Source organism: Cherax quadricarinatus, chromosome 2 (assembly GCF_038502225.1).
Source record: "Cherax quadricarinatus isolate ZL_2023a chromosome 2, ASM3850222v1, whole genome shotgun sequence".
In the NCBI taxonomy this organism is placed as follows: Eukaryota; Metazoa; Arthropoda; class Malacostraca; order Decapoda; family Parastacidae; genus Cherax; species Cherax quadricarinatus.
Genome location: NC_091293.1, coordinates 81,101,343 through 81,127,281, shown reverse-complemented (window position 1 = coordinate 81,127,281; position 25,939 = coordinate 81,101,343). Strand labels below are relative to the sequence as shown.

Sequence of the window (25,939 nt, the reverse complement as noted above, 5' to 3'; positions counted from 1 at the left end):
CTAATATAGTCTACCAAACACTGTGCAGGATGTAGGAGTGGCAAACATGAGATAGATAATGAGCAGTTCAGGTTAATTAGTATGCTGGCTTGATTGACAGGATTCACAGGCTACCTAGTGGAATTTGCACTATCATTGTTGTAAACGGCCGGCTAGGCAGGCACAGTAAACATTGATTATAGAGTGCAATACATGACATGAAGCATTGTATGGCTATATTTTTGTGAGCCTGAGACAATGAGAAATTGTGTCTAGTTTATTGGATACCCAGGTGGCACAAGAACTTTTTTCATGATATACAAATACATTGAGCCAAATACTATCAGACATTAAGGTTGCTTGCTATATTTTTTTAATGAAAGAGTACTTCAAGCCAAATGGAGTATATATAAGCCCAAAAATTTACATCCTTCAACCAATCACATAGTAATACATGGCAACCTATAATCTTTGCATTGGATGCACTAGGAATCATTTCTACAACTATAGGCTTTACATTTGCTATACATGTTGTATTGGGCCTACATGCTCAGCTCAATCAAACCTTATGAGAAGACAAAGCAAATGTAGTTTTCCACATAACTAGTGTGAAAAGGGTAATTAGTTAAATGTCAAGATGTATCTTAACCATAGCTTTGGTTTGATGGTCAGTGAAGTGTGATTAAAATAAGTCCTTTCTAATAATCTATTTCTTTATACATCATATATTCATAAAATTAAAAGTTATAATACAGTTATAGAACTTATAATACTCATATGAACTACCCCTTAATTCAAGTAACAGATATAAATATTTGAAAACAAACAAAAATGAACAGGAAAGTATAATAATCATAAGGCTTGTTGAGCACAGCAATGACTAGCACACCTGGAATTTAAAATTCCACCCCACTTTTTCAACAGCACATAATCCAAGATTTCCATTTCTATATACTTGACATGAGTAACTCCTTTTAATCAGAAAAACTAAAAACACGGCCTATCTTATGTCATATCACATTGGTTGGATAAATGTCCCTAATCAAAGTTTAATTACAAAGTGCTACAAGAATAGTATACTGATACACTAACCACAGCATGAGTCCTGAAATCTTGGTCATGAACCAGCACATCAAGAGCCACTTTAGCATTATTCTGCAAAAAATTGTAAGTTTCATGGTAGGCAGAGAAAAAAACAGCCACACCTGGAGGTTTCAGACATCACTAGAGCAACTACAACCCCAAGAATCACATTCTTAACTGGTGTTCCTACCTAGATCAATTCTCTCTCTCTCTCTCTCAGTATTATACAGATGGTTCATTAGACTCAAACTCGAAAGTTGCACAATCAATGCAGAAGAACTGCTGTGACAAACTGTGTTGAGGAACCTTACATAATGGCTACCAATATCTAGCATAATTTTTTTTAGTGACAAGTTCATAACACAAAGAAAATGACCCTAACAGATCATTATCATTCAAAAATAGTTTATATACAATAACTATCATTGCCCCAACAAATATTTACAAGTTACCAAATTTGCTTGTAATCTCAAAAAATAATCTTCCTACTTTCTTTACAGTTCATTAAATCAACATCTAAGCAGACTTCACCAGAATGCTTGGGGTAACACACCTTCAACCAGAATACACCCAGAAAATTACATGTACATATATATATATATACATATACATATATATCTAAAATATAATATGTGAGGTGAAAGCAGATATTGTGCATTCCCAAGTTTTTTAATGGGAGAGCTATTTAATCAGAATTGTATTTATGATAAAATATAAAACTACATTCCTTTCATTCTAAAGACAAACCATAATTGATCAACTTTGGAAACCTTAACACGCACAAAATTACACCCCCACAAAAAAAAATAAAACACTTTCATGCAGGCAAAATTTAATCATAATATTCTCACCAGTGAAATAATTTCTAAAAACCAACTTCTGAAAGGGTCAAGTAAAACTTCATGAACACACAATTACCTGATAACAATTAAATATGTAAATTTTATTGCCAATGATGCAATTTCACTTTAATATTTTAAACAAAAGCACCCCTTCTTGGCAGGAGTAAAGAATGAGTGAAGAGGAAGCACAGCAAGGAGAAAACTATACTAGGACCCGGCACTTCTCACACAGCACACCGATATTACCACTGAGCACTTCCCAAATTGACCTATGTGACCAAGCAAGATAGACCATTTGAACCCCCAATGGTATGAGAGAGATTCCTGATAATGAAGGTTAGGATTTCATGAAATTTACACTGCTAAATTTCTTGAATAGTGGCCCTGTTGCTGTCACATTTGTATAAACTTTTTAATTCTTTATGATAGAACAAATCATGCCAACTTGTTCCTTAACATTGCTAGTGACCAGTTTTGACCCTTATTACTAATTCCTTATTTGCATTATTCTCCAGTTAATTTGAAGCAGCAGCCAGAATTTTTGGTTTTGTGTGTTCCATACCAAGGTTGAAGCATGATCCACATACTCTAACAGGTTGATATAGTTGTTCTCGTGGGATTGGGATGCTATGCTCTGAACATTCTGAACAGAAGATTTTACCACAACTCCTGGAATAAAAAGAAAAAATTTGAAGTACACTGAAATAGTCAATGATAAAACGTTTTAAAGTTTCAATTAATAAGCGAGTATGACAAACCCAAGGGCAGGAAGCAGGTACAAAACCATGCTGAAACAGAACTGTTAAGCTCATTTTGGCTTCAAAGAGAAAAGAAAACTTTTGGGTAAAAGATGTAGAGTAGACGGTTATATTACACAGATTTATTTGCCATGTTTTGGGTATTACACTATTGAAAAATTGCGACAATTTTATACAACACTTTATAAAATTAACTTAACACAGTTCCATTTGTGGGCGGAGAAAAATTTCCCCCGCTCAGGCTACTGCCTGGCTGTGGGCTAGACCACTGTGTCAGCGGAGGAAACCTACTGCCATCCCCTGCCACCCCCATCCCAGTCTTCTTGCATATGTGTCTAGTACAATTCTCTCCTAGGAGTTAGCTGCATTTGTGAATTGTGTTTTGATCTTTTAATTGCCATATCTTGTATCTGCTTAGCAATCATGGCACCCAGTAGGCTTACAAGTGTTGCTGAAAGTGGCAAGAAAAGGTATAAGCATTTAACCCTTTCAGGGTCCAAGGCCAAAATCTGAAGTCACTCACCAGTGTCCAAGAAATTTTGAAAAAAAAAAAAAAAAAAAAAAAAAAAAAATAAAAAAAAAAAAAATTATTTTTTCTTACAGAATTAAAGAGCATATTTTTGTGAAGGTAATAAAACAAAAAAAATTAGAATCTGATCAGTACTTACCGAGATACAGTGCCAAGAAGTTTATAGAAAATGATGTGGTGGTGGCAACATCGACGAATTCCACATACGCGTATTATATTATTTTGTTGTTTTAGTTGTTTTTTCTTTTCTTTTCCAATTTTTTTCTATTCCTACTAACATTTGGGGCCTGAGAGACCAATACTGTATATAATTGATATATATATATACTCACTGTATTGAACACAATAACCGCACTAAAGTTATTATCATATAATTGTTTACCACTGTTGTTTATTACAATAAACATGCACAAATATTGTATAATACTAATGTTCTATCATATATTTACATATTTACAATCACTGGACATGGCTTTAGAACTGCTGGAGCTTGTGGAACTCCTTGAAACAAGGCACCATGCACAGAGGCACCTTACATTCCTCACACATAAACCGAGTGTCTTTGCGTCTTTGTTGCCGTCGTTTTGTTTGTGCACAGACAATGCATCTCTTCTGAGCAAATTTCTTTTGAGTTGAAGGAAGCTGTATTATGAAATGATCACCTTCTCTCCTCAAACGCTTGGGTATATCGTGATGAATTCGAGGACCATGTTGCATTGCAGGTGTTGTTACCTGGTACTTCATTATGAGTTGTCTGACAACAGACAAACAAAATTCACCATACGGTGGTCTGTTACCAGTCTTTATTTGGTACATATTATATGCATTCAGCATTGAAATGTCCATGAGATGGAAGAAAAGTTTCATGTACCACTTGTAACTCTTACGAACACAGTCAACAAAACCAATCTGCATATCACACTTGTCAACCAAGCGCATGTTTTGTGTATAATCAATCACTGACACTGGTTTTCGAATACGTTCATTAGTCACTCGATCAACTTTGCCACTGTCTTGCATTTCATTACGGTGAATGGTTGTCAACAATGTGACATCTCGTTTGTCATGCCACCGTAATGCCATGATGTCATTGGCAGTAAACACCTGCACGTCATCACCATGAACACCTGCGTTGAGCCTGGGCATATGTTTACGATTAGAACGCACTGTGCCACACACATCTGTCTTGTTCACTCGCATGAAATCACTGAGTAATGGGCTTGTGTACCAGTTATCGGTATATAATGTATGCCCCTTACCAAGATAAGGTGCCATCATGTTTCTCACTACGTCACCTGAGATACCCAATAACATCTTGGTATCTTTCAATGTTTTACTTCCCGTGTATACAACAATATCCAACACCAGGCCACTGTCACAATCATAGAGTACAAACAATTTTATACCAAAGCGGTTCCTCTTGCTCGGTATATACTGCTTGAATGACAGTCTACCTTTGAACAAAATCAAAGACTCGTCAATCACAAGATTCTTGAATGGATAAAAGTATATCCTGAACTTTTGTTTGAGATACATGAAAACATTTCTAATCTTGTATAACCTGTCACTTCTGTCAGGCCTGGTTTTGTCAGAGAAGTGCAACATACATAACAGTAAGATAAACCTGTTCACTGGTATTATTTCACTGAAGGATGGGGTAGAAATTAGCCGATCTGTGGACCAGTATGCTTTTATATTATGCTTATAGACGTGAGGCATAAGCATTATTGTTGCAAAAAGCAAATACATTTCTGCAACAGTCGTCTCTTTCCACCTGTGTAGTCTTGACTATGGTGATAAGATCGTATTTGCCAAGGTGTACTGAAAATACGTACTTATTACTTTCCCTGGCAATAATTTCCATCAATGGCTGGTCAAAGAATAATTCAAAGAATTCCAGTTCATTGGCCGTGGTTCCAAGGGGACAGGTAGGTAGAATTCCACTTTGAGAGTCATCAAAGTGGTGAGGCTTGGGAACAAAATTGGGATTTTGCTGCCAATCCCACATACGGTTTTGTGGTGGATACTGGACATCACAGGCTGGTTGTACGGGTGGTTGTGGCGGGCTGGTGGCTGACGCTCCGCTTTGTCCTTGAACTGACGAGTCAGCAGCGTGGGTCCCTGCGTGGCACGGTGAGTCACGCATGGCGGTGCCACTACCACCACCAGCACCACTAACACCATCCACTGATGCCTGTGGCCCATCCATGCCAAGTGTAGCCACATCATCCTCACTATCACTACCTAAAACAGGTGTAGGGCCACGGGATGTACTCCGGGATGTACTCCGTCCCCTGGGCACAGCATAGGGTACACTACCCGAGCGCATGCGGCGGCGAACATACTGACGCTTCACTGGTGAATATGATTCCTCACTATCACTACTCGAATGATCGTCGAGCGCAATAAAATCACAATCCACGTCAGAATCATCGTCATTACTGAAGTCAGAGGCCTGGCCACGCGAAAATATTAGTTTTCTCTTACGTTTAGGAACACCCGACCGTGAGTCACGAGTGCCCACACCAGAGGTAGAAGGTCGAGGATCGTCGGGGTTTTCTGCACTATTATCGATATCCTGGTCATTATTTTCGGTCACTAACTTATCAAAGCCGTAGAATTCGTCTTCATTTGCACTTCCATCAGTGTCAGAACTATCAGACAGGAAGAAGAGAGTCCCAATTTTCCGGGGAGTGAGAGCTGACTTGCGACGAGGCATGGTGAACAAGGGTGACTGAGCCGGCGTTCCCACAATGCTATGCAGGCGCCTAGATTTTTTGTTTACGGTGCACACCCATGGCGCAGACCCATTCTCTCACATGTAGGCCTATGAGCGCTTTCGCGCTAAATTTGACGCCGCTAGAATTTTGGCGTAGATCTACGGTTTGGACACTCACCGAAAAGCCGTAGATCTACGGGACGGACCCTGAAAGGGTTAATGAAGCATCAGTTTGTGCAATTAAAAAGAATAAGGTAAATATACAAGTAATGAATAACCCGGGATGTCATCTCACTGACCAATTTACTTGAATGATGGACTGACTGACTGACTGACACATTTGAACGACTGATTTACTGACATAGCTGCCTTACTGACTTAAAGTCAGACTTTTTCACTGAAGAGGACCCGGACCCTGACAAATCTAGAAGCAGTGCCCTGAAACGGTGTCTAGAGCAGCAGATGCCTTATCGTCAGTTGTATAATGTACTGCAGGATAAAACAACCCACAAATCCATTACAGAATTTATGCACACTCCAGTACAACCATCGACTTCAGTACCACAACCTCTACCATCCATCTCAGCCCAGTAGGGCAACAGCATAACTCTCCACTTTCTTCACAATCGACAAACACCAGCACCCACACTAAGGTAAGAAACACTTTCTGTTGCATTTTTAGTCTTAAGCAGTAAAAGACATAATACATCACGGCAATGAACAACAATTATATATTCACTTTTATTTTTGTATGATCTGGAGGTCTTAAAAAAAAAAAAAAAGTTGTCTGGCTTTTTGGGGGCTCCCAGGAATGTAACCCTCTTTTTCCTACAAGTTCTTCAGTTTATCTAACACTAATTTATCTGTCACAAAGTTTTCAGGAACATAACTACTGTGTAATATTACGGTCTATTGTAATAAATCAAGGGGACTAACTGGAGCCACTCAAATACAAAAGAAACTCATCATAATCTAGAAATAGGGGCATTTTACCATATGGTACAATAATTCAATTTGATGTGGAATACAACAATGCATTACACAAAGCAGGAAATGTAAAAGATATTGGTATGTAAGCAACATATATACAAATAAAGGGAAAGATTCAAATACTATACTATAAACAAATATTATTCATAGTAATAATTTTTATAGAATATAAAAGTATTACACCAAACCAACAAAGGCAAGATATTCAAGATTTTGGGGTCAGTCCGTTGTACCACGGCTTCGAAGCCAGTGTTGGTCCCATAATACAACGCCAAAATTCTAGCAGCTTCAAATCGTGTGGTAGAAAGCTGGTAGGCCTACATGTGAGAGAATAGGTCTGCATGGTCAGTATAAAAAAAAATCCTGGCTGTAATTACAATCACACATTCCAGAAGACTGCATGTTGCATTCTTATCTTAAATCTCTTATTGCCTAGTAAACTTTCTTCTAATCATAGCTCTATTAAATGTGCCCAACTGTCTTCTGTATTAAGCACTCCAGAATATCCTGCTATGTCATCCATTCATGTCTCAAACTTTCTTGCATGGCTTAAAATTTTCTGTATTTGCTTAAAATATAGGCGAATCTCTCCTTGCTTTATACTTTTCTCACATGCAGAGCACCAACACTGAATATTACTCATTTCCATCATCCTGCTTTATTTCTCGCCACACAATTCTGGAATTATCGCCTCCTAGATAGTATTTACTACCTCATTATCCCATGTGTCCCACACAGTTCCTTGTGTGACCTAATTTGTGTTATCTTCCCAGATTTCCCTTTCACAATTTATTACTTGTTAATAAGATACTTACTCTTTAATAATATCTGTATTACCATTTATTCCTACTTAAGCACTGTTATAATTCTTTTATAAACTTACCTAATTTTCCCTTTGCTCCCAAACTATAAATAACAAACTAGTGTATGTTCCTACTACACTACTGTGCAATTCCTTGTACCATCTTCGACTAGCTAGTATCAACTACCTCAAATAATATTTCTTTAGTGATATTAATTGCTCAAACTTTATGCTATAAAGCAAATCTTACTCTCAGATTAATTTTATATCATAGTGTCAATCTATTTAACCCTTTGAGGGTTTCGGCCGTACTAGTACAGCTTACGACCCAGGGTTTTTGACGTACTAGTACGCCTAAATTCTAGCGCCCTCAAATCTAGTGGGAGAAAGCTGGTGGGCCTACATATGAAAGAATGGGTCTATGTGGTCAGTGTGCACAGTATAAAAAAAATCCTGCAGCACACAGTGCGTAATGAGAAAAAAAAAACTTTGACCGTGTTTTTGGAATAAAACAGACTTTGCACTGTATTTTCGTATGGTATTTATTGTTGTATTCTAGTTTTCTTGGTCTTGTTTTATAGAATGGAAGACATATTACAGAAATTGAGATGACTTTGGCTGGTTTTACAATGAAAAGTACCTTGAAATTGAGATTAAAGTAGCAGAAATGTTCGATTTTTACCAAAGTTCAAAAGTAAACAAATCATGCCAAGCGTCCAATACAGGTCAACTGATGAGTCTAATATTCTTTTGCAAGTGCACCAATATTATTTATACCATTTTTTACACTAATGCAGTAGTCTGCATAGCAGTAAATCTATTTTTTGTGAGAATAAAAATTCAAAGTGGAAAGCAAAAGAATATAAGAGGGGCCTTGAGACATGACTAATGAACAGTGGAATTGTCATTTTAGTGCCAGGAATGTCTTTCTTGTTTATTCTGGACCCTATTCAAATTGGCATCTTTTGAAATTTGTGTGAAATTGGCAAAATGGCTAAATTCTGACCACTGTACTGGATAGTTGAAATTGATAAATGGGTGGTTTCTTGCACTCATTCGATAGAAAAAATGGAGTTCTAGTGAAATATTCATGTTTTTTGTTGACTAGCACAGTGGAATTGGCTGAAAATGGGGCTCAAATTGGGCAAAATCACCGATGCGTAAACATCGCCGAGAGCGATAACTTCACAAGAGCATAATTCCGTAAGTTTAACATCAATTTTCAAACTTTTGGTGTCATTATGATCGGGAAAAGATTCTCTATCTTTTCATAAGAGAAAATTATATTTTTTTTTAAATTTGGCCGACCCTGAGAACGAGTCTTGGAGAGGGCCTGTTGACCCTCAAAGGTTTAAAGGTTATTTTATCTCTACTTAATTTAGTCCCTTTTTACATTTCTTCTGATATAATTCTCTATATACCAATACATTGTACTGCCCTTTATTCAGTAATTGCTGTACTCCTAGTTCTAACAACAATTAAAGAGCTATTTTCAGGAGATTTAATTTCCCCCCCCCCCCCTCTTGTCCATATAGTCACATTTATTAAAATACTCCAGGTGCTATTGACTACCTCAGGTGCTACTGATTTTGCTTTTAATACATTCTTTTATTATTATATTCATTAGCTCCTTTATTTTAGCTGTAAATATCTACCGTAGTTTATAAACTCACATCTGTTAAAATAATTAAGATACTATTAGATGCATAAGTGTATAACTGAATTATCTATTCTGTAATAATCCCTTTTTCTTTTAAATTTTTACAAGTTTTAGAATAATCACGGTGTCTTAATTCATAAGTCTAGTTGTAGATTCAATATAAATCTTATATCATTTTACTCAGAAAATCTAGCTCGTAAAATTATTCTCATCCTATGATTACAAGCATAGATCCTGATGTAAACTTTTTACAAAATGAATTACATGAATCAACCAGCAACAGTAATTACTATACAGCAGACCAAGCAAAGACATTACTCAGTGCAAACAATAACATAACCATCTTTAACTACAATGTCAGATCCTTGAGCAAACATTATGATGACCTCACAGCATTACTCAGTTCCCTTCATTCCAATATATCAATCATCACACTCACAGAAACCTGGCTTAAGCCTGATATTACAGATGTCTATACCATTCCTGGCTACATGGCCATACACAACTGTAGAACAGACCAGCAAGGGGGAGGAACAGCTATATACTACTAAAATCAACTCTAATGTATCAATAAATCTTGCACAAGGGACGAACATGGAGAATATATCATAGCCAAATTTAGATCAAAAGACCTGCAAAAACCCCCTCACAATTATAAACATCTACAGAGTACCACAGTCAAACATTTATCACTTTAGTGAAAAACTGGGAAACATGATTACTGATGCACACATGAATAAAGACCACCTACTAACAGGAGATTTCAACAAACATATTACACGACCAGGACCCACAAGTAACAGAATTCACAAGCACAATGAGTAACTGCCTGTTGCTACCAGCAATATCTAAACCTACAAGAATCACCGAGATAAGCATCTCCTTAATAGATCACATCTGGACAAACACCATATCTCCTTTAAAATCAGGCATAATCACAAACACTACAGACCACTACCCAACCTTTCTCATAACTAATCTGGGCAAACTGCCACACGACATTACTAAAGTAACCTTCAGACTACATAACGAGACAGCAGTTAACTTTATAGCAGCTATGGATAAGGAAGCCTAGAGAACAAATGGATTTGTCAGTTAAAAATAGGAGAGGAGAGTTATTAAATGAAGAGTTAGAGGTATTGGGAAGATGGAGGGAATATTTTGAGGAATAGTTAAATGTTGATGAAGATAGGGAAGCTGTGATTTCATGTATAGGGCAAGGAGGAATAACATCTTGTAGGAGTGAGGAAGAGTCAGTTGTGAGTGTGGGAGAAGTTAGTGAGGCAGTGGGCAAAAAGAAAGGTGGTAAGGCAGCTGGGATTGATGGGATAAAGATAGAAATGTTAAAAGCAGGTGGGGATATAGTTTTGGAGTGGTTGGTGCTATTATTTAATAAATGTATGGAAGAGGGTAACGTACCTAGGGATTGGCAGAGAGCATGCATAGTTCCTTTGTATAAAGGCAAAGGGGACAAAAAGAGAGTGCAAAAATTACAGGGGGATAAGTCTATGGTAGAGTTATTATTGAAAGTATTAAGAGTAAGACGGAGAATAGGATAGCAGATGAACAAGGAGGCTTTAGGAAAGGTAGGGGGTGTGTGGACCAGGTGTTTACAGTGAAACATATAAGTGAACAGTATTTAGATAAGGCTAAAAAGAGGTTTTTGTGGCATTTATGGATTTGGAAAAGGCGTATGACAGGGTGGATAGGGGGGCAATGTGGCAGATGTATGGTATAGGAGGTAGGTTACTGAAAGCAGTGAAAAGTTTTTACGAGGATAGTGAGGCTCAAGTTAGAGTATGTAAGAAAGAGGGAGATTATTTCCCAGTAAAAGTAGGCCTTAGACAAGGATGCGTGATGTCACCGTGGTTGTTTAATATATTTATAGATGGGGTTGTAAGAGAAGTAAATGCGAGGGTCTTGGCAATAGGCATGGAGTTAAAAGATAAAGAATCAAACAAAGTGGGAGTTGTCACAGTTGCTCTTTGCTGATGACACTGTGCTCTTGGGAGATTCTGAAGAGAAGTTGCAGAGGTTAGTGGATGAATTTGCTGGGGTATGTAAAAGAAGAAAATTAAAAGTGAATACTGAAAAGAGTAAGGTTATGAGGATAAAAAAAAGATTAGGTGATGAAAGATTGGATATCAGATTGGAGGGAGTATGGAGGAGGTGAATGTATTCAGATATTTGGGAGTGGACGTGTCAGCGGATGGGTCTATGAAAGATGAGGTGAATCACAGAACTGATGAGGGGAAAAGGGGTGAGCAGTGCACTTAGGAGTCTGTGGAAACAAAGAACTTTGTCCTTGGAGGCAAAGAGGGGAATGTATGAGAGTATAGTTTTACCAACGCTCTTATATGGGTGTGAAGCATGGGCGATGAATGTTGCAGCGAGAAGGCTGGAGGCAGTGGAGATGCCATGTCTGAGGGCAACGTGTGGTGTGAATATAATGCAGAGAATTCGTAGTTTGGAAGTTAGGAGGAGGTGCGGGATTACCAAAACTGTTGTCCAGAGGGCTGAGGAAGGATTGTTGAGGTGGTTCGGACATGTAGAGAGAATGGAGCGAAACCGAATGACTTCAAGTGTGTGTCAGTCTCTAGTGGAAGGAAGGCGGGGTAGGGGTCAGCCTAGGAAAGGTTGGAGGGAGGGGGTAAAGGAGGTTTTGTGTGCGAGGGGCTTGGACTTCCAGCGGGCATGCGTGAGCGTGTTTGATAGGAGTGAATGGAGACAAATGGTTTTTAATACTTGACGTGCAGTTGGAGTGTGAGCAAAGTAGCATTTATGAAGGGATTCAGGGAAATCGGCAGGCCTGACTCGAGTCCTGGAGATGAGAAGTACATTGTCTGCACTCTGAAGGAGGGGTGTTAATGTTGCAGTTTAAAAATTGTAGTGTAAAGCACCCTTCTGGCAAGACAGTGATGAAGCGAATGATGGTGAAAGTTTTTCTTTTTTGGGCCACCCTGCCTTGGTGGGAATCGGCCAGTGTGCTAATAATAAATAATAATAATGAATAACATCGACTGGCAAAACGAGCTCGAAACATATACAGATATGAATGAATGTATAAATAATTTTCTACAAGAAGCCCAAAGCCTCTATAACAAACACTGCCCCCAGAAAACTAAACAGATCACAGCAAAGAGACTGAATAATCCCTGGCTAACACCAAGCATCCTCAAATCCATTAACACAAATATGAAAAACAGTATAGAATGGGTCAAATAACTAGAGAACAGTCTAAACGTTACTTGTCAGCACTTACCAGCCTGATAAGGTCTAAAAAATTGTATTTCTTTATTTTATTTCTTTATTTATTTTATGTCTTTGCAAACAGTACATTGAGATTACATAACATCAAAGGTGACATGAAAAAAACCTGGAAAACTATCTGAAATTCTTGGAACTAAAATGTTATCCAAAAACAAAACAATCAAACTAAGAAAACCAGATGAACTCCTACTCACACCACACCTACTGAACCAGCGAACAGACTCAATGATTTTTTCTCCACCATAGGAAAAAATCTAGCGAACAAAATACCAAGTGCAAACACCCGTCCATCAGAATACCTCATTGGTACCTACCCAAATACGCTATTCCTAGCTCCAACCAACCGCACAGAAGTTACACTCATCATAAACACCCTTAAAAACAAGGCAGGAGACAAACAACTTGCCTGCTTTTATGTACAAAAAAAGCTTCTCAAGTGTTGTCACCAATTATTGCAAAGCTCTTTAACAAATCCATTGAATCATCTACCTTCCCAACAATCCTCAAAATAGCGAGGGTCACTCTGATCCACAAAGGAGGTGTCCAAGCTGACTTGAATAACTATAGACCAATATCTAACTTACCACTGCTCTCTAAAAATCTTTGAAAAATTAATTCATAGACAGATCTATTCCTACCTTGTCTCGCACAACATATTAAACCCTTGTCAGTTTGGATTCAGGAATAATAAAAGCACAAATGATGCTGTCATACACATGCTAGAACTAATATATACCGGACTTGAACAGAAAGAAGTCCCGCTGGGCATTTTCATTGATCTACGTAAAGCTTTCGATACAGTCGACCCCGAACTGCTGTACTCCAAATTAACGAACTATGGTATCAGAGGCCACTCCCTCAACTACCTAAAATCATACCTTAGTAACAGAACACAATATGTATATGCAAATGATGTAAACTCTTCCACCCAACCAATCACAGTAGGAGTCCCACAAGGAAGTGTCCTTGGACCACTCCTCTTTCTCATCTACATCAATGATCTACTGAATGCATCACAGCTACTCAAACCCATATTATTTGCAGATGACACTACATATGTCTTTTCGCACCCAAACACAGTCATACTAGCAAACACAGGCAATGCCAAATTACAGAAAATATCTGCCTGGATGATGACTAACAAACTTACCCTGAACACTGATAAAATCTATTTCATTCAGTTTGGAAACAAAGCTGAAAATGATCCAATTAACATAACGCTAAACGGATCAATAGTCACAAGACTCACAGAGGGAAAATTCCTAGGTATCTACCTTGACAGTAGCCTTAAGTTCCAGACACACATACAACAAATCACCAAGAAAATCTCCAAGACTGTAGGCATACTATCAAAGATAAGGTACTACGTTCCACAGTCAACTCTCCTGGCACTGTACCATTCACTCATATACCCTTATCTCACCTATGGAATTTGTGCTTGGGGATCAACAACATCCAATCACCTAAAACCCCTAATAACCCAGCAAAATGCAGCAGTAAAAATGATAAATTCCCACTCCTGCCAGCATACTCCACCAATTTTTAAAAGTCTGAATCTGCCGGGTCACCGCTACTTGGAAAAGACCCGGGCCGGGAGAGTACTGGCGAACAAAAAAAAAAAAAAAAATACATGCAAATATAAACCCTCCACTCAAACTTCTCCTCACCAGCCTAAACAGGGCACATGACCACAACACACAACACAGATCTCTTTTTGATATACCTAGTGTCCATATCATACTGTGTAAAAACTATGCACATAAAGGGCCCCAAAATATGGAATTCATTACCAGAAGATATTAAAGTAACCCAGTCTGAAAATCAATTTAAGACTCTTCTCAAAAGCCACTTAATCACCCTAGACTAAACGCTAAATACTCAGTACACATATACTCACTTATGTACACCCACATCATAACTTCAACAATCACTTTGAACCTTTTATCCATTGTTGACAGGAATATAATTGAATCATTGTTTTCACAAAAAGCATTTTTGAATATATGAATATATCTTTTGTCTTATACAAATTTTGATTCATTTATAATTAATAATCAACTGTACAACTATGAAATAATTACTATCCTACTGTACAACTATGATATACTTCTTAGTGTTAAGCAGTCTGTAAGCCAATAATCTTAAGTTGGTCCATAATGCCTAGGCATAATAGAGGCTCTCTCTGCATTGCAACCCACTATTGTAAATACAAAATCTCAATGTACTGTTTGCAAAGACATAAAATAAATAAATAAATCTATTCTCCCCTTTTCCACAAGCATTTCTAAAACAGCTTGTCTTTTTTTAATTCCTACTCTTGAATATACAGTAAACCATACAACTTCATCTTGCTCAATTTTGGTGCAGTATTTTTCAGAAAGTTGAAACCAAAAGATCTGATAATGAAGGGAAAACTTTAGAAACTGGTAATACATAATCCCTTAACTGTCCAAACGTAGATCTATGTTATTACCACTAGCGCTCCAAACGTAGATCAATCCTGCCTCCAAATTTTGTACAATTGGCCTAAGATGCCTGGTCAGTATAGAATGGGTCTTAACCCTTTCAGGGTCTGTCCCGTAGATCTACGGCTTTATGTTCAGGGTCCAAACCGTAGATCTACGCCATGAGCTCAGCTCACTCTGATAAACTGTGAGTGGTACATTTGGGCCTAGATATGAGAGAATACATCTATGTGGTATGTGTGCACCACATAAAACAGATCCTGCAGCACACTGTGTATAATGAGAGAAAAAAAATGAAATCATGATTTTTCGGTTTTTTATAGTTGTATTTGCGATTTCTTGGTCTCATTTGATAGAATGGAAGACATATTACAGAAATAGAGATGATTTTGATTGGTTTTAGCATTGGAAATGGCTTGAAACTGAGCTCAAAGTAGCGGAAATGTTAAATTTTTGCCGATATTCAAGAGTAAACAAACGACCTCACACGTCTAATACACGTCAGCTGGTGGGTCTAATATACATTCACAAATATGGTGATGATATTTATACAATTATTACAGTATTGCATAACAGTAAATCTTCTATTTTTTGGTGTGAATAAAAATTCATTAAGTGAATAAAAAATCAAAATGGAATTTATTTGTAAAGCCTCAAAACATAACTAATGAACAGAGGAAATGTTAGTTTAGTGCCAGGAATGCCTACATTGTTCATTCTGGACCCTATTTTGAAATTGGAATATTTTGAACTTTGTGTTAAATTGGCCAAATTAACAATTTCCGATCACTTTATTTTGTAGTTGAAACAGTTGACTTGGCGATTTCTTGTGCTCAATCGATAGAATAGAAGTAATACTAGTAAAATAGCTAAGAATTTGGTTGATTGGAATAATGTAATTGGCCTAAAATGGGAGTCAAAGTCGGCAAAATCGCCGATTCGTAAATATCGCTGACACATCAAAATTCGCGAGAGCATAATTTCGTCAATTTTCCACCAAATTTCGTACTTTTTGTTTTATTACCTTCACAAAAAGATTCTCTACGATTTCATAAGAAAAAATAACATTTTTTTTTTTTAAATTCTTGGACACTGGTGCGTGACTCCAGATTTGGGCCTTGGACCCTGAAAGGGTTAATGCTTGGAGTGTGCAGAATAAAAAAAAAAATCTGGGACCACTTAGTACCTTGTGGGAGCACCAGTTCAACTGAGTGTCAGCTAGAGCAAACAGGACGACAAACACCAGGGATTCACTGATGTCATGTCTTAACTCTGAGTTTAGTGGCTCTGAGATGGATGTGGCCACAAGTGGTTGAGGAAATATAAAAAAACCTCGATATTAATCCATGTGCAACATTTGTTCAACACCCTTTCAAATTTGATACCACTGGTAGTGTCAACCTGCCAAAATTTCATATAATCGATGCTCGAAGTACAGAGAAACAATTCTGGAATGTGTGTAATACATGTTCGGCTAGCTGGGTGGATGGCTGATTGGCTGTCTCTATCTCCGTCTGTCTGTCTTTATCACTATTTGTCTGTGTCTGTCTCTAAGTCTAAGTCTCTAAGTCTCCAAGTCTCTGCCTCTCTCTCTATGTCTCTGCCTCACAGGTACAAAAATATAAATTATACAGTGTAAATTACCTGGGATAACCAAAAAATCCAGACAAAGTGCTATATTGTGCTTGTAGACGTAAGGCAAGTACGTAATATGCATTTTCATTCGTTCAGGAATCGGATGTGATGACTCCATCGTGTGTAACACCTGTTAGTTTATGAGTGGCTCTCTCTCCGAGACAGAGACAAGAAGACAGACAGAAGAAGACAGACATAAGCAGAGACAAACAGACACACACATTTGTGTGTAGGAGTGAAAACAAATAAAGCCAAGGCAGTGCACAATATAAAATATCCTTATTTACTACAAGTACATGTACATGTGGATGAGTTTGAGAATGTGTGTAAAGGTAGAAAGTTGAAAGTGAACATAGAAAAGAGTAAGGTGATGAGGGTATCAAATGATTTAGATAAAGAAAAATTGGATATCAAATTGGGGAGGAGGAGTATGGAAGAAGTGAATGTTTTCAGATACTTGGGAGTTGACGTGTCGGCGGATGGGTTTATGAAGGATGAGGTTAATCATAGAATTGATGAGGGAAAAAAGGCGAGTGGTGCGTTGAGGTATATGTGGAGTCAAAAAACGTTATCTATGGAGGCAAAGAAGGGAATGTATGAAAGTATAGTAGTACCAACACTCTTATATGGGTGTGAAGCTTGGGTGGTAAATGCAGCAGCGAGGAGACGGTTGGAGGCAGTGGAGATGTTCTGTTTAAGGGCAATGTGTGGTGTAAATATTATGCAGAAAATTCGGAGTGTGGAAATTAGAGAAGGTGTGGAGTTAATAAAAGCATTAGTCAGAGGGCAGAAGAGGGGTTGTTGAGGTGGTTTGGTCATTTAAAGAGAATGGATCAAAGTAGAATGACATGGAAAGCATATAAATCTATAGGGGAAGGAAGGAGGGGTAGGGGTCGTCCTCGAAAGGGTTGGAAAGAGGGGGTAAAGGAGGTTTTGTGGGCAAGGGGCTTGGACTTCCAGCAAGTGTGCATGAGCGTGTTAGATAGGAGTGAATGGAGACGAATGATACTTGGGACCTGACGATCTGTTGGAGTGTGAGCAGGGTAATATTTAGTGAAGGGATTCAGGGAAACCGGTTATTTTCATATAGTCGGGCTTGAGTCCTGGAAATGGGAAGTACAATGCCTGCACTTTAAAGGAGGGGTTGGGATATTGGCAGTTTGGAGGGATATGTTGTGTATCTTTATACATATATGCTTCTAAACTGTTGTATTCTGAGCACCTCTGCAAAAGCAGTGATAATGTGCGAGTGTGGTGAAAGTGTTGAATGATGATGAAAGTACTTTCTTTTTGGGGATTTTCTCTTTATTGGGTCACCCTGCCTCGGTGGGAGATGGCCGACTTGTTGGGGGGGGGGGGGGGGAAATAAATAAAAAAAGTACACTGTACACAGGCTTAGCTGACATCAATGACATATTACTATATAGAAAGCCCTTTGTTATGCAGAACATTTCGGGCAAATTAGGTCAGTTTTTGTCCCAGGATGAGACCAACACCAGTCAACTAACTCCCAGGTACCCATTTTACTGTTGGGTGAAAAAGGACAAAAGGTGTCTTATGGAAATACATCCCTAATGTTTTCCAGCCATACTGGAGGAGATTCAAACTCCAGAACTCAATGTGTGAGCTGACTGCGCTAGCGATCAAGCTACTCCACTGCCAGTAGTGGAGTGACTTGTCTTACACCGTACTTCAAGGAGTTTCATATATACTCCAGCATGTCTAAAACATTGCTGGAACTTATAAATACTATCTATATATTTCTAGACTATAGTATGTGGCCAAGGCAGGTGAAAATGTTCGCCTGTCAGTGTGTTTGTGACTATCTGAGTACTATTTCAGTATCTAATATTAGTGTCAGAACAAAGATTGGCTATGAAATCACAAGAACTACTACAAATTGTAATTATCAGAACATAAAAATTATACAAATTAAAAAAAAAAAAGTATATCAGCAACACTTCTGCAAGCGGCAAGACTCCATGTTGCTGTCAGGTGAGCATCCAGCGCCAACTTTGCGGCCTTATATCTCGGTAAGAAATGACCCTAATTTTTTTTTTTTTGGTCTTTTTACACAAAAAATTGCCCACTTTAATTTAATTTTTTTTTTTTCAAAACATTTGGAGCACTGGGTGAGAGAACGTAGATCAATGTTTGGACGTTTAACCCTTTGAGGGTCGACAGGTCCTCTCCGAGACTCATTCTCAGGGTTGGCCAAATTTCAAAAAAAAAAATAATTTTTTCTAATGAAAAGATAGAGAATCTTTTTCCGATCATAATGACACCAAAAGTATGAAATTTGATGGAAAATTTACTGAATTATGCTCTCGCAAAGTTAGCGGTCTTGGCGATGTTTACACATCAGCGATTTTGCCCACTTTGAGCCCTATTTTCGGTTAATTCCTCTGTACTAGTCAACAAAAAACATGAATATTTCGCTAGAACTCCATTTTTTCTATCGAATGAGTGTACGAAACCACCCATTTACCAATTTCAACTATCTAGTACAGTGGTCAGAATTCAGCAATTTTGCCAATTTCACAAAAATTTCAAAAGATGCCAATTTCCGAATAGGGTCCAGAATAAACAAGAAAGACATTCCTGGCACTAAAATGACATTTCCTCTGTTCATCAGTCATGTCCCAAGGCCCCTCTTACATTCTTTTGCTTTCCACTTTGAATTTTTATTCTCACAAAAAATAGAAGATTTACTGTTATGCAGACTACTGCATTAGTGTAAAAAATGGTATAAATAATATTGGCGCACTTGCGAAAGAACATTAGACTCACCAGTTGACGTGTATTGGACGCTTGGCATGATTTGTTTACTTTTGAACTTTGGTAAAAATCGAACATTTCTGCTACTTTGAGCTCAATTTCAAGGTACTTTACATTGTAAAACCAGTCAAAATCATCTCAATTTCTGTAATATGTCTTCCATTCTATAAAATGAGACCAAGAAAACTAGAATACAACAATAAATACCATACGAAAATACAGTGCAAAGTCGCTGCTTTATTCCAAAAACACGGTCAAAGTTTTTTTTTTCTCATTATGTGCTGTGTGCTGCAGGATTTTTTTATACTGTGCACACTGGCCACAGACCCATTCTTTCATATGTATGCCTACCAGCTTTCTCCCACTAGATTTGAGGGCGCTAGAATTTAGGCATACTAGCACGTCAAAAACCCTGGGTCATAAGCCGTACTAGTACGGCCAAAACCCTCAAAGGGTTAAGAGGATAATTGATGTAAAATTATGGGCACTTCCAAAAATTTGGCTAATACATGACATGGTACGTCTCTTATCAGCCTGCCTTCTCTCACACTGCTAATCAAAACCACCACCTACAGTTGCATTCTATACAGTAGGGCCCCACTTACAAGGCAAGTTAGGTCTGAGGCTACCAACGAAAAGCGGACATAGCCAGAAAGCAGAACGCCAGTTTTTTCACTTATAAATGATATAAATGCCAAACAAGTTTACACTAACATATATTAAGTCATCAATAAAACTAGTCATTAAAAAGAAAAACAATAGAAAGTACAATACACACACAGTACATTCATTACTTATCATAAAATAAATACAGACTTAATGTAGGGTGAGAGGTGAGTAGTATTTATTGTAAGAGGTCAGATGTTATAGGTATGGCCACCCCATCCACACGTAATATACATTTAAAGCACCCTAGAGCAAAAAAATGCATATCCTTACATGGCAAAAAAAAAAAAAAAAAAAAAAAAAAAAAAAAAAAAAAAAAAACTTTCTTGAAAATGGAAGCACTGGATATGCTTAGAAGTACTGTCCTTATGATAGAAACTACCTGCAAACTGTGTGTGTGAACAAACCGACTATTTGTTTAATCAAACTTAGAAAAAAATAAGAGCTTGTGCATTAATCTTTCAACTGTCACAACCCCAAATATTAAGAGCTGACAGTGTCAAGATTAACCCTTTGGGGGTCGGCAGGTCCTCTCAGAGACTTGTTCTCAGGGTCGGCCAAATTTAAAAAAAAAAAAAAAAAAAATCTAATGAAAAGATAGAGAATCTTTTCCCGATCATAAGGACACCAAATGTATGAAATTTGATGGAAAACTTACGGAATTATGCTCTCGCGAAGTTAGTGGCCTCGACAATCTTTACGCATCAGTGATTTTGCCCACTTTGAGCCCTATTCTCGGCCAATTCCAGTGTACTAGTCGACAAAAATCATAACTATTTCGCTAGAACTCCATTTTTTCTATCGAATGAGTACAAAAAAACCACCCATGTACCGATTTCAACTATCCAATAAAGTGGTCAGAATTTAGCAATTTTGCCAATTTCACACAAATTTCAAAAGATGCCAATTTCCGAATAGGGTCCAGAATAAACAAGAAAGGCATTCCTGGCACTAAAATAACAAGTTCTCTGTTTGTTAGTCACATCCCCAGGCCCCTCTTATATTTCTTTGGCTTTCCACTTTGAATTTTTATTCTTACTAAAAAAATAAGATTTACTGTTTTGCAGACAACTGCATTAGTGTAGAAATGGTATAAATAATATCAGCGCACTTTTGAACTTTTGTAAAAATCGAACATTTCTGCTACTTTGAGCTCAATTTCAAGGTACTTTTCATTGTAAAACCAGTCAAAATCATCTCGATTTCTGTAATATGTCTTCCATTCTATAAAATGAGACCAAGAAAACTAGAATACAACAATAAATACCATACGAAAATACAGTGCAAAGTCGCAGTTTTAATCCAAAAACACGGTCAAATTTTTTTTTTCTCATTACGCACTGTGTGCTGCAGGATTTTTTTTATACTATGCACACTGACCACAGACCCACTCTTTCATATGTAGGCCTACCAGCTTTCTCTCACTATATTTGAGGGCGCTAGAATTTAGGCATAGTAGTACGTCAAAAACCCTGGGTCTTAAGCTGTACTAGTACGTCCGAAACCCCCAAAGGGTTAAAAATTGTATTTGTGTCTAAAATGGTAGTGAATCTTTTACTGAAGGTAACAACACCAAATACATGAAATTTAATGGAAAACTGATGAAATTACGTGAAAGTAAATTTCCCGATTGGGTGTAATTTATGCATTGGTGAATTTGCCCGCAGTGCTATTTAATCCAATTCCATTGCTCAAATGAACCTTATTTTGCCAGTATGCCTACTGTTCCCCAGACTGAAGCATAAGAAATTGTCCATTCAACTATCAGAACTACCCTATAAAGAGCCCAGAAGTCTAATTTGGCCAATTTTACACAAAATTCAACAAATTACAACTTAAAACAGTCCAAAATAAACACACTAGGCACTCCAGTCACTAAAGCAACATTTCTTCTGTTCATTAATCACATCTCCAGGCCTCTCCTATCACACAAGAAAACTGAAGTTTTACCCTATTTCCCAGATAATAAATATAACTAAGAATGACTAGTCATGGTTTAGGCCATCCTAATAATTGAAGCAGACCTAGTAAAAACCCATAAAACAGATTGACGAGGTAGGGGATCCTATTCTTCCTTTTCAAAACTGCAAAAACTTGAACATTTACACTATTCTGAAGCCTGCATCAAACTACCTCCAGTATGAAACCCATCAAAATCAACAGTATTTGGCTAGTATGTCTTCCATTCCATCACTTGATATGAAGAAACAGATAAAACAATAAAACCCGCCCTAGAAAATACCTTAAAGTCACTATTTTAAACCAAACCAAACACAAGGTCATGGATTGTCTGGCGGATTCTTTTTATACTGTGCACACCCAATGTACAAGCCCATTCTCTTATGTCTAGGCCAAAACATACCACTCACAGCACATCTGAGAGCAATGTGCTGAAGACTCAGAGTGACAAAAGCTACTGGTGGCAATAACACAGGGCTACGTGGGAGAGAAAGGGCCAATACAGATCATTAACTGCTCAGAAGAATATCAAGGAGGTCGCTACAGGTAAGTAAGGTAGAAAAGTTACCAAATGTGTGCACTAAAGGTAAAAAAAACAATGGGGCCACCTTAGTATTCAAGTAAGCCTAATGTATTATAAACTGTGCAAGGCTTCATAACAGTGTATGTTTAATAAAAAGACTATTTGAAAACTTCAAAGAGTATGCTTTTCTTCATATTAACCCTTTGAGGGTTTTCGTCGTACTAGTACGTCTTACGCGTAGGGGTTTTTGACGTACTAGTACTCATAAATTCTAGCGGCCTCAAATCTAGTGGGAGAAAGCTGGTAGGCCTTCATATGAAAGAATGGGTCTATGTGGTCAGTGTGCACAGTCTAAAAAAAATCCTGCAGCACACAGTGCATAATGAGAAAAAAAAAAACTTTGACCATTTTTTTTTAATAAATCAGCGACTTTGCAGTGTATTTTCGTATGGTATTTATTGTTGTATTCTAGTTTTCTTGGTCTCATTTTATAGAATGGAAGGCATATTACAGAAATTAAGATGATTTTGACTGGTTTTACAAAGAAAGGTGCCTTGAAATTGAGCTCAAAGTAGCAGAAATGTTCGATTTTTACCAAACTTCAAAAGTAAACAAATCGTGCCAAGCGTGCAATACACGTCAACTGGTGAGTCTAATATTCTTTCACAAGTGCACCAATAATATTTATACCATTTTTGACACTAATGCAGTAGTCTGCATAACAGTAAATCTTATATTTTTTGTGAAAATAAAAATTCAAAGTGGAAAGCAAAAGAATATAAGAGGGGCCTTGAGACGTGACTAATGACTAGAGGAAATGTCGTTTTAGTGCCAGGAATGTCTTTCTTGTTTATTCTGGACCCTATTCGGAAATTGGCATCTTTTGAAATTTGTGTGAAATTGGCAAAATTGCTAAATTCTGACAACTGTACTGGATAGTTGAATTTCATAAATGAGTGGTTTCTTGCACCCATTCGATAGAAAAAATGGAGTTCTAGCGAAATATTCATGTTTTTTGTCGACTAGTACAGTGAAATTGGCCGAAAATGGGGCTCAAAGTGGGCAAAATCGCCGATGTGTAAACATCGCCGAGACCGCTAACTTTGCGAGAGCATAATTCCCTAAGTTTTCTATCAAATTTCAAACTTTTGGTGTCTTTATGATCGGGAAAAGATTCTCTATCTTTTCATAAGAGAAAATAATTTTTTTTTTTTTAAAATTTGGCCGACCCTGAGAACGAGTTTCGGAGAGGGCCTGTCGACCCTCAAAGGGTTAAAGCTTTTTGGACAGATCTATAAAGCACTGAAGGATGTAACATACTACAGATGCCTTACACAATATATGAGCACTCCAATACAACTCTGCAGCCACAATGACAAGAACCACAGTGATCCACCCCAGTACAGCAGGCACATTAATCTTATCTAGGGTCATGAAATTTAGGTACCAAATACTTCCAGAATATAAATTATGTTTTTAAGTAATTTATATCTAGTACAAAAATGAACTCAAAAAAAAATCTTGGAAAATTCTGGAGGTGTCTGGAATATAACCCTATTTTTTCCATATGTTCTTCACTTTCTGTAATGCTATATTACACTGAATGATAATTTTCAGGAGAATAATCCACACATTATGAGTGGGGTTTTCTGCATAAGATTTATTTCTTTCCTATTCAAGTTAAGATGTTTATTTTCCTTTCAATCATAACAAGCAATCAATTCAGATCTGCATTATATCCACAAACATTTCAATTCAACATTTTTTTTACATAATTGCTGGGAGGGGAAAAGAGGGGAGATGGTTATCAACACCTTGCCCCTGGCAATCCAATCAGTCATGCCTTGTATGACTGTACTATGGGTAAAGAATTCTAACTCACTTTCCTTTGGGATTTAAACAGAGAGAGATCTCAAATCCTAACTGAAGGAACATGGTAAAGATGATACTTGTAAGTGTAAATTGCATGCAAAAATACTAAGATGAGCCTGATAAACTATGTAAAGATCAGCAATCTTTTCATGAGTGAAACTGCATTTAACAGGCTCTTGTTTTATCATTCATATGACAGGGCAATAACACCTCCCTGGATGTTGATATATGTAACCCAATAGTTTGCAAGGAGTGCATCAATTTTAAATTGACTGAACATCCACTTTGTAGGGTCTGAGAGCCACACAATTAAGCAATACAGTGGTACCTTGACTTACGAGTTTAATTCATCCCGTGACCGAGCTCGTAACTCAATTTGCTCGTATATCAAATCAATTTTCCTCACTGAAATTAACTGAAATGCCATTAATCCGTTCCAGCCCCAAAAAAACATAATAAAAGAAATGTAAAGAAAAACTGGCTTTATAAAGTGCATTTACCTTAGAGATCAGACGACTTGGGCTAACGGAAGATGCTGGCAGAGGTGAAGGGTGGAAAAGATAGGCAGAGGAGACCGGAGGAGTTTGTTTCCTTTTGAGCTTTTTCAGTTGCTTTCATTCGTCATAAACTATTGCTTAATCACTTAACTTACTTGCTACACTCTTAATGCTACACTTCAATGCTTAGAAATTATTTTAATGCCCTTGGCTGGCGTTATAGCTTTTATCGACTGCTCCTGCTTTAGTATGGTACATATCGTAGACGTACTACACTCGTACTGCCTCGCCAAGTCTACTACACACACACACACACACGCACACCCCTCGCTAGTGTTTTTCTATGATTTCATGTTTTAATTCAATGATCATCATCCTCTCTTCTTTGTCTCAGTACTGTCCTTTGCACTTACTTTCTTAGGGCCCATAGTTAGAAAAAAAAATTTGGCAAAATAACTACACAAAAAAAGCACAAAACGCAAGCAGAACACAAGAGATGCTTCCTCGGCGAGGTAACCATGTGCACTGAATGAGAGAGATGTGGGATGCTAGGCAGATGTGACGTTCGCTGTGCCAACTAGTGGCAGCATATCTGAAGCTCACTCATAATCGGATTTTGGCTCGCAACTCATGGCAAAAAATTGACCGAGTGGCGGCTCGTAACACAGAAAACTTGTAAGTTGGGGCACTAGTAAGTCAAGGTACCACTGTACTATCATAAAAAGTTAAATACAAATCCTGGCCCTTATGCAATCCTATTTAATTTTTCCGTAAACATTATCAGTTATATCACACCTTAATTTATATTTGGGGGAAGTCCTAAAAACATGTAGTGCATCTTTTTCTCAATTTCTAAAATAAGAAATTTATGAAAGAATAAAATAAGTTTAAAGTCAAATTGCATGAACATGA

At 37.5% G+C, this 25,939-nt stretch overlaps 1 protein-coding gene across 5 annotated transcripts in view; it reads right to left on the bottom strand.

Annotated features, from left to right (window-relative positions):
• Positions 1–367: 367 nt before the first annotated feature.
• The window catches only part of LOC128688147 (phosphatidylinositol-3,5-bisphosphate 3-phosphatase MTMR3), a gene marked incomplete at its 5' end in the record, with an annotated part of 289,396 nt that continues 263,824 nt past the window's right edge, over positions 368–25,939 (bottom strand). For 3 of the 5 annotated variants that reach the window (XM_070089333.1, XM_070089331.1, XM_070089343.1), the window contains 1 exon segment: positions 368–2,573. In XM_070089333.1, the coding sequence (XP_069945434.1) occupies positions 2,420–2,573 (154 nt within the window). 5 annotated transcript variants of the gene reach the window in all.